At 32.6% G+C, this 10877-nt stretch overlaps 1 protein-coding gene across 3 annotated transcripts in view; it reads left to right on the top strand.

The window, feature by feature from the left end:
• Me1 (malic enzyme 1) overlaps positions 1-10877 on the top strand; it is a 156297-nt gene that overhangs the window by 123617 nt on the left and 21803 nt on the right. For all 3 annotated transcript variants that reach the window (XM_048803025.1, XM_015499056.2, XM_048803078.1), the window contains 2 exons: positions 2852-2949; positions 4586-4699. In XM_048803025.1, the coding sequence (XP_048658982.1) occupies positions 2852-2949; positions 4586-4699 (212 nt within the window). The remainder of the gene's footprint in view (positions 1-2851; positions 2950-4585; positions 4700-10877) is intronic.

The following is a 10877-nucleotide window of genomic DNA, read 5'->3' as shown; positions in this document are numbered from 1 at the left end:
TTTTTTTTAAGATCTCTATCTCCTGGTAAAGCTCATTCTTTGCCATTTGAATTTGTTTGTTTAATTCATTTTCAAAATATACTTTTATTGCTTGGACTTGCTGTCTCATGTCTTCTCTAATATTCCTTTCCATCTGAGTTAGCTATGCCTTGAGTTCTTTCCCTATCCCTGTTTCTGATGCTTCTAGGTCCTCCTGTAGATTTAAGTTGTCCTGCATTGTTTGTAATCCTTTTTTCCCGTGTTTTTTCATGATGTTCACGCTACTTTCCAGTTCTATTTGATTGCTGTGTTTCTGCTCTCTTCTATAAATTTGTTTTGGTTTTTTATATCTCTGTTATCTCTCTTTTGTGTTGATTAAATATTTTTAAAGTTTTTTTCACTACAACTCATTACATAAAGTCAGGTATAGAACTTTCCATTTGTGATGTCATATCACTGCTCAAAAAAATTTCAGGTTTTAGAACACTCTGGATTTTTTATTTTTGGACTAGGGATTTCCATCCTGTAAAAGTTTCTAAAATTTTAAGAAAGATTCAATCTCTTTATTATCATGTTGACAGTGTTATATATTAAGCCCTACAAATGTCGGATTTACTAAAATTTTACTTTTTAACCTGAAAACAAAAGCTGTTGTGTAATAATGTATAATAAAAAGTTTTATGAAATTTAAGTTTTCCACATTTGTTCTCTTCTTTACAGTGAAATTTAAATCAAGATAGTAGCAGGCAATCCATGTACAAGAATTATGAACAAGTTAAATTTTTAAATTTTTAGTGGTGTGAGAAGTATCTTTCTGATTTTGTTAATTCTGTGGAAAGAAGATTAGGGCTTTTATTATACCTCAGGAAATATTATGGAATATATATTTAAATATAAGGTTCCCATATCCAGTATGGATAGAGTATACTATTTTGCCATATTTGGGGTGATATGTCTGAACTTAAAGCATTTTGTGTTTTAAAACCATATGAAGATAAGTCACCACATTACAGTTAGACTGTTTTGGAATATTTTGTTTGTCTGACTGTAAATACTCAGTTCTACTTAAAATCAGAATAATAATGTAAATACAGTGAATGCTGATAAAACTTGAACTTTTACTCTTTAACTGGTTAAATTTTGTGATGTTGGTAGAATCTGTGGAAACCCTTGAGATAATACAATCTTAGAGTTGGAAAGGAGTTCCTGACATCTGAACTTCTGACCAGTTTACTTCAAAAGAACCCAAGATAGAAAGATCTTGTAATTCTGTTTGTAAGATAATTACCTCACTAACTGAATGTCTGAACCTCTCTAATATCAATTCTCTTTCACTGTTTAATAATTCTAATGAATCCAGGTATATGGGACATCATTGACATCACTCTGATTCTGTCAGTGTATAGTCCCTATATGGATCAGCCAAATTTTTTACACAGTATTCCATTTTAAGTAATGCATAGAAGAGTGAATTTTGTATAATCTATGACTTGTCACAATTTATAATATTGGAGTGGTGACTCAAAATTTTAAGCACTTTATTTTTGTAATCCACCTTGTGTCTCTAAATAAAACACACACAACAAGCATGTAGAAGCTGGGGTTATAGCTCAGTCAGAGCATTTGTTTAGCCTGTGTGATGTACTGGGTTTGATCCTTAGTACTGCATAAAAATAAATAAAATAAAGGTATTATGTCCATCTACATCTAAAAAGATTTTTTTTAAAAGAAACATGTAGGCCTTCAATAATTATTATTTATTGTGATAGTTATTTATTACTACCTAGTTATCCAAGAAGGAAACAAATCAAAAATGGAAAAGAATAAATAAGCTGGTGGTGAAATGTTGAATATCTTTGGTATTTGGCATATATAATACTCTATCATTGTGTCATTCATCAAACCTATTCTGATCTAGATTTTATCTAAATAAGGGCATTTGAAGTTTAACTAGGCTTTACTATTCAGTCAAATGATCTAGGAAACAGGTAGAATGGTACTTGAGGGGTAAAATGTAGATATAGCTGGAAGGTAATGCAAAAAACTGCAGGGTTTTATTCCAGGAATAAGCCATAAAGATGCTGAACTTTATCACTATGTTCAAAGCAAGAGAAATGCTCTGTGATCTGTGAAAGCTTATATGGTGAAGTAATATAATTAGAACTGGTGTAGTTTCTATACCTGTGAGGTGTGGTGAGAAAAATGCAATTTTTATCCCAAGTAAACTTTACATTAATTTTATATAATAGCATATGTGGGATTTAGCAATGATTATCTAGGTAGAAAGCCAATTAAAGAATGCCATAACATCATTTTAATTGCGACTGTTACCTTTTCAAATTGAAAAACTAAAACATTAAATTCGAAATATATCAAAAACAATTTTCTGTCAGCATCTTAATTATAAACAAGCATTTATTATGTGCCTCCTTTGTACAAAGATGAGTAATAGATTTCAAAACCTCAATAGTAATTTAGGTGGAAGAATCTAATAGCACTTACTGTTTTTCTTGTCTCATATAGTAAAACTCTTTTTTACAGAAAAGGGTACTGACATACAAAGTTCTTTCTCTAAATCCTTTCAACTAGTAAGCAGGGTGAGCTGGAATCCAAATTAGAACCTGTGCTCTTATTCATTGCATTATCAAAATAAGTCACAATTTTTGGGAAAGTTTTCAAGGATAGTAGTTAGCTACTATCTTAAAATATTTGTTAGTAGCCTGAGAATTTCACTTCATATGCAAGCAAGGAATCTCAGGTTCTCTTTCTACCAGCTAAACTGTTGTGTGAGGATTTCAAGATGTGAATAAAGCCTTAGAGTTTGGCAGGATCTACATGAAGATTACTCAAGGATATTTATTACTTATTTCAGGAACAGCATCTGTTGCAGTTGCAGGTCTCCTTGCAGCTCTTCGAATAACCAAGAACAAACTATCCGATCAAACAATACTATTCCAAGGAGCTGGAGAGGTACCTGCCTTGCATAATAGTCATGTTCTCCTAAACTAATGAATGTATAATTAGTGTTAACTACCCATTAATTTAAGTTTCAAAATATTCTTTCATTGTTTTTAGCATATTACAACTATTGGCTTTATTGAAGTTTCTCAAATTAAGTATTGTGGCATGTTAATTTTTCATAGGAGACTTTAGTATAGAGGTATGAAGATACTTTCCAAAGTTTTAAGTTTGCAAGATTATCAAATGTCATCATAGGTTTTCATTGTGCATATTTAGGGTGTCATGGAGGAAAAATAAGCTTCCCATGTATAATTATGTCTTTAAGTATTCAAGCTGGAATATCTGATGCTGATTTTTAGTATCCTCCAGTGTCACATTCAAAAGTTGTCTTAACTCAAAATTAAATGTGCACATATGTAACTATATATGTTTTTACGAAACAAATAATGTTGGAAGGAGATTGTAGCAAAACCAAATTATATTGTTTCCTGTTATCATTGTGAATAATTTAATCATTTGAAATAAAATTAGACTCCAGTAATAATAATTCAACCACCAAATGGAAATTAAAATGTTAGTTTTCTTGTGGGAAAACTGTCAAAAATATCTCTAGTTATAGTCTCTGTAGAATTAATAAATGGGGAAATACTTTGTGCATATGTGTGTATGTATATATATATATTCATATACATACACATTTAAGAAACTAAATTTTTAAGTTTAATGTAATTATAAATAAACAGAACACTATATCACTCTGTGGAAATTTAGGTACATTATATTGTTTTTCATTTTTCTTGTTCATTTTGCTTCAAACAAAATAAATGAACTAGAACGTAAATTCCAAGACATAAGTATTCAGAATGTAAATCACAAATTCACTTTCAAATTGAAATAAAAATCAAGCCTAAATAATAGCTTTAACATTTGAATTCTTTGTTTTGTGGATTCTGACATACTGTGTTTAATTTTGGTAAACTTCTTTGAATTTGCAAAGGTTTTTGATGAATGGCACAGATCAGATCTTGATAATCAGCAGTCAAGAAGTTGTGTGTTCAAAACCTGTTTGTTTCTGACAAGATATTGAGATTTCATAGATTTCAAAAAATTTACCAAATACCAAGGGAGTTGATTTCTTTAATCTCACTGGGAATTTGACAGTACTTACTTTGTCCAAATGGAGTAAATAAACACTGGGGAACACATATTTTTTGTCTGTTTCATTCCTTTACCTAATGGTCAAGTTCCCATTCCAATGACTAGTCTTCCTTCTTCAAATTTAATTAAAAGAGCTTGAGCCTGACAATAAACAGTACAGTCCAATGAGCAAGTTTCACCAGCTCATTAAATTCAGTGTTTTCCCATTGGAACAAATCTTCATTATATTAATAGAATTAAAAATACTGACAATCAAGGATATCACTGGTTTATGTGTGGCTAAATAGCAAACCATATAATAGTGGTGCTATTGTAGTCCAAGTTAATAATTGTTATTTGGTTCAACCCAATGTGACAAAAATACTTTGCTCAGAGCCATTTTATACTTCCTTATTAACAAAGACAAAATCAGGTGAACCGTCAACCCTTGATAATATATCACATGAAACAACTTCTGAAATTTTTATTTTCATAACCTCTTTTTCAGGCTGCCTTAGGAATTGCACACTTGATTGTTATGGCCATGGAGAAAGAAGGTTTACCAAAAGAGAAAGCCATCAAAAAAATATGGTTGGTTGACTCAAAAGGATTGATAGTTAAGGTAAGAATTTATTTATTTATTTTTTTTGACCATAAAAATCAATATGCCATTCTGGATAACCATCTCAAAGACTACTTCCATTTCCATCACCCCACTTTACACTGTGTAATAAGTTTAGCCTTTTGACCTGAATGGTCATATTGATACTCTTCTGAATGAAGAAAACTTTGACTTAGGAACAACAATATGTAGACTCATTACAACCGAATGGATTGTCAGTCCATTTGAATTACTTGAGTTTCCAAATGAGGCAGTTTGATACTGATACAGATGAAACTCCTAATATAGCACCGTTTGTTAAAAGCTGTTGGTCAGCTTGCACACTAGCTAGAAAGGAAGGAGGGAAAAAATGAAATAACTGCACTTCACCTGCTGCTTTCTCTCAGCCCCCTTTTCTGACGGCTTGGAAGGGAATTCCTGAGAGAACTTTAAAAATAGTTAGGCTGTTTGAAAGTTAACTTACCTGTACCTCAGTTTCTCCAACTTTAGTAGAGACAGTAGTACCTAGTTCATAGGGTTATTGTGAGAACTAGCTAAGAGTGGGTATGTGACCATGTGGCCATATGGAAATGAGGCATTGTTATTACATGTACATTTCAATCACTCTTCTAAAAAATATATATACATGCCCTTTTTATATGAATGTAAATTTTAAGGATTAACGAGTGATAAGCAGTGTAATTTAATATAGGTATAAATGGAAATGTGTTGAAACTTTCTGGAAAGCTGTATAATGTGTGTCTAGAACCTTTAAAGATGTATGCTTCTTGGCCATTTGTTTCCATTCTAAGAATGGATCCTGTAGAGATAGAAATGTATATGATATTTTACATATGATGATGTTATCCCAGCATTATTTATAATAGTGATGTTTTGCCACACTAATTATGGTTGTAATATGTTACACTTACCTAAATATAGTATAATTATGAAATAGCTACATGGGTGAAATATATATGTGTTTAAAATTGTTTCAAAGATAAATAAATGAGGGCTGGGGATGTGGCTCAAGCGGTAGCGCGCTCGCCTGGCGTGCGTGCGGCCCGGGTTGGATCCTCAGCACCACATACCAACAAAGATGTTGTGTCCGCCAATAATTAAAAAAAAAAAAAATTCTCTCTCTCTCTCTCTCTCTCTCTCTCCCTCCCTCCCCTCTCTCTTTAAAAAAAAAAAAGATAAATAAATGACCTATTAAAAGATTCATAATATACTGTTAGATGAAAAAAACAAAATATATGACTTCTGATTTAAAAGTGTAGTTATGTCTAAGAGCTATAGAAGAGAATATATCATACATTATTATAATTATTTTTGTATGTGTATAGTGCTGGGGATTGGACCCAGAATCTCGTGCATGCCAGACAAGTGCTCTATCATTGAGCTGTATCTCCAGCCCTAAAATTTAAATTGTTTTTAGTTCCTTTCTGTATAGTCTAAATTCTTAGTAACTGTTCTCCTTTAAAGCTATAAAAATATGTTTTTAATAATTAATCTACATTAACAAATTTTGCCTTAAAGGAAGAAAAATAATGTGAATAATTTTATAGCAAATAAGTATGCTTATATAGACTTTTGTTTTAGCTTTTGTTTGCTATTCCTTTGAAGAATGCACATAACAACAAAAATTTGTACACTGTGATCACTATATATGTTGTGGTCATGAAATGTAAATATCTACTGAATGAAATTTTCTACAGTTCAGGCATTGTTCCAGCCTCTGAGGATACAATAAGGCTCTTATCTCAGGAAACTCACAACCTAATGGGAAAAACCCAATCCACAAGTTACAGTACTGTCTGAAAGCATTATTACAGAAATGGTACCAGGGTGCACAGGGGATGATGCTCCTAATCACACTAAAGAGAAGTGTGGAGGTACTGAGGAAGATCTGGAAATAAGGTGTTTTCTTAATGCTGACTTGAAAAAGAAGAGTTTGTTCTTTGTCCTATGTTCATAAACTTCATATGTTTGAAACTGAAACAAGGGATGTATGGTGACTGAGAGATCTTGAATGAAGCTAATAATAATATCTTTCATTTTTTAAATATCTATAAATTCTGACACAGTATCTACTACATATCTGGTAATTAATAATTTGTCAAATAAATTAATTGAAGAGTGAATGGATTTCCAAGTGTTAAAAACCATGATGTAGGGCTGGGGATGTGGCTCAAGCGGTGGCGCGCTCACCTGGCATGCATGCGGCCCGGGTTCGATCCTCAGCACCACATACAAACAAAGATGTTGTGTCCGCCGAAAAAAAATTAAGGGATAAATATTGAAAAATTCTCTCTCTCTCTCTCTCTTTAAAAAAAAAAAAAAACATGATGTATGATGTAAGAGACATTGAAGGACAGGTTGGAAAGGAAGCAAATGGCAAGTGACTTAAGACCTTTAAGACCTTTTTTATCCTGAAGATGAGCCATAAAAGAAATGTGTGCACAGGGTTTGCCTCCTCAGTCATTCTGATGACATTGTGAAAGATAGTTTGAAAAGAGGGAAAAACTGCAAAGAAGAAACTACTTACAAAGCTGTTGCAATAATCCATATCAAAATTAATTGAGACTTTACCATGGAGTTGAGCAAAAGAAGCTTGATTAAGTTGATGTTTAGGAAATAAGACTGGCATACTTAGTAATTGAATAAATACAGGAGGAGGAATAGGGTAGAGGAAGAAATCTAGCTGGACTCCTTAACTATCTAGGTAAATGAAGCAACCATTAACGTAAAAAAAAAAAAGGAATAAAGAACAGACCCTTTCAAGGGAAAAATAAAATAATGAGATCAGCTTTACACAAAGCAAGTTTAAGGTGCCTGTGGAGACTTAAAATGGAAATGTCTCTTTGGCAATTGGAGATCTAGTACTGAACTTCAGGGCGAGGATCTGGATTAGAGATGTGGATTGGGGATCATCAGTGTGTAAATAGAGTCATGGAGGATATGGAATATATAAATTGTGTTGTCCTTAGGGCTATAAAAAATCCAAATGCAGAAGTCTGTGACTGCTTTTCTTCTGTGGTTCCTAATAAAATTTTAATGTGAAATTTGCATAAAAATATACATATTTTATCTCAAATAATTTTAACATAGATTTACTGGTCTAAGACTCCAGATTCCATGGGTTACAATAATTAGAATAATTGAAGTTGTTGGCTAGACCTAATCAGTCACTTTTACTTCGTGTATTTACTAGCCAAAATAAAGAACATATATTCTGCTTGCCAAGATAAAGTTAAATTTTAGAAGTTTGTTTTATATTTTAAAGTTTATGTTCTACTTAATATAAAAAGACATAAGCTTTAGTTAATGTTTTCATGTTTTTAAAGTCCAAATTCTTGTATTGTTCTTTGTGGTGGAATTAATAAATCTTGGAATAACTTGAAAATCAGCATAATCTTGCTTTCATATTTGCATAATACTTTTGTTTTTGTTATCTTTCATCCTTAGCAGTTATACATATCCTGAAAGCCAATAATAATAATTTTATTACCTGGTAGTTACATTTAAAAATCGCAAAAATTTAAATGAAATTTTTCTTGGTGAAGCTCCTTCACATTTTAGAGAGATAAAATCCCAAACTAAAATGTCCACTCATTCTTGGAGTTTTGTCATCATTAAATTATATAATTATTACTCTTTTTTTAAATACAGTTTATATTTTTAAATTTATTTTTATGTCGCACTGAGGATCGAATCCAGGGCCTCGCAATTGTGAGGTGAGCGCTCTACCACTCAGCCACAACCCCAGCCCCATTTATTCTAACATTCTAATATTCTGTTTTCTCTTTCAACATCACAGATCTAGCATTTCCTGTCATTCACCTCATAACCATATGTGCAACAGAAGGTGTTTTTATGTTATAGAATATCAGTATTTTAAGTATTTAATTCATCAATATTAATTCGGTTGGTTGAAATCAATCTTTTGGCCACTGATAATACCCAAATATCTTATTTTGGATTTTATAGCAAGAAATAATTGATATATCAATTTATCCAACTAATAGGAATACATTTTAATATAAACAAACTGGTACTTAGTTTAAAAAACAAAAATCTTCCCAAATGAAAGAGTGAGAATAAAAACAATAAAGTGAGGCTGAAAAGAAGCATTGCCAGCAGGACTGGTGTTTGTATTTCACAATGATGACTTTGGAGCATTTTCAGGAAAGACAGGAAGTCACAAAACAAACCAATCTAGGCATAACCTGTTTCTTAAATAAATATATTTTGGCATTTGCTAATAAACCTAGTTAATGTTATAACAGAACACTAAAAACAGAAAGTAGGATATTAACAGATACCCTGATGAGAAGCTTCATCTAACCCACAACAAGACTATAGAGTGGTTCAGAATTTGTTTTGATTTTGGTTTTATTTTGTAATGTTTTAAATAATTTTACTTTATTGTGTATTTTTATTAATAGTTGAATGTTTAACTCCTATAGAAAAGAATAGTGAATAAAGGTATATTATATGATATAAAGGTAGTTTTGACAATATAGTCAGTTATTTTCCTCCTGAGAGTATAACATACATGTTTAGGGCTTGAGACAGTTTTTCTTTCCCCTATTGCTTTTTCAGGATTTGATGTACAGACAGTTTTTCTTTCCCCTATTGCTTTTTCAGGATTTGATGCATTGCATACCTTGTGGTTAAAAAAAAAACCAAAATCTAACTATTAGGAGATTTTGTAGTTTGGTAAAAAGTATCTGGCTTGATTATTCTCTCTCTCTTATCCATTTTGTTTAGAATATGATCAGTATATGCATAGGGATTGAAAAGAACAGAGGCCGCAAATGATCTGCATGAGTCTTTTAGCCAGAAGACTATGAATATTGATATTTAACAAACAGAATTAAATATTGATGGAATTCACTACCTTCTATTCCTTCCTTGTTTTACTTTCATCACATCATTCATTTTTATCTGTCTTGAGATGATAAAACATCACTCTGGTGGTGCACACCTGTAATCCCAGTGGCTTGGGAGGTTGACGCAGGAGGATGGAGAGTTCAAAGTAAGCCTCAGCAATTTAGTGAGGCCCTAAGCAACTTAGTGAGATCCTGTCTCTAAATAAAATATAAAAAAAGGTCTGGGGATGTGGCTTAATATTCAATTCCCTGTAGTTCCCCCTCAAAAAAAATCACTCTTAAGCAAACTTTCATACCTACATTGCAACTGTTGCATACTAACTGAGAAGACCCTGACTATAGATCCAAAAAGAGGCCACATTCAGCTCTGATAAGCCAAAGACATGACAATAAAAACAGGCCAGTAAAACGGGGCAAGTAGGCAACAAAGTAGGCACCTGTGGAACAATTCTTCAGTGTCTATGTGTAGGAAGGAGTACATGTTTATAGTGGTGATCTTTAACTATTTTTTTTTTTATTCCTATCCTGTTATCCTGGGTCCTGGAATGATAACCCCAAATCTTGACTCTCTTTGCCACCAATCCTCCCTTCTGGCCCCACCACAACATAGGTGTTTTTGTTGTTCTGATGTGGATATGAGGTATCCCCTCAAATGTCCTGTATTAATACAACAATGTTTGAAGGTGAAATGATTGGATTGTGAAAGCTATAACCTAATCAATCCATTCTAGTTTGAATGGACTGAGTGGTAACTACAGGCAGGTGGAACATGGCTGGAGGAGTTGGTCACTGGGAGCTGCCCTAAAAGGGTTCATCTTATCTGCAGCCCCTTTCTCTTGCTTTCTCTGCTTCTTGGCCACCATGAGGTAAGCAGCATCCCTCTACCATGCCTTTCCCTTGTGATATACTTTCTAACCTTGGGCCCAGAGCAGTGGAGTTGGCCCACCAAGGACTAAACCTCTGAAACTGTAAGCCAAAATAAACTTTTCCTCCTCTGAGTTGTTTTTTGTTAGGTATTTTGGTTACAGAAGTGAAAGGATGACAAACACAGAGATTCAATCTTGTTGTATCTTCCACTTTCTACTAAGAAACAGCACAAAATAAGGAAGGAAGAAAGATTCAAGAAATGATGTCACAAAGACATTACTAGTCATCCCTACTATGTTTGGTTTAGAAACTAAACCAAATAGTTTCTATAATCATTCAACTGAACTTAAAAATGGTATAGAGAATACTTTGGAGATGTTTATTTTTTTCTTTTGATTCTTCTGGTTTTGTTAAGTGGAGCCGCTCCTTTAGTAATG

This window comes from Marmota marmota, unplaced genomic scaffold (assembly GCF_001458135.2).
Source record: "Marmota marmota marmota unplaced genomic scaffold, marMar, whole genome shotgun sequence".
NCBI lineage: Eukaryota > Metazoa > Chordata > Mammalia > Rodentia > Sciuridae > Marmota > Marmota marmota.
This window is presented reverse-complemented; position numbering and strand designations above follow the sequence as displayed.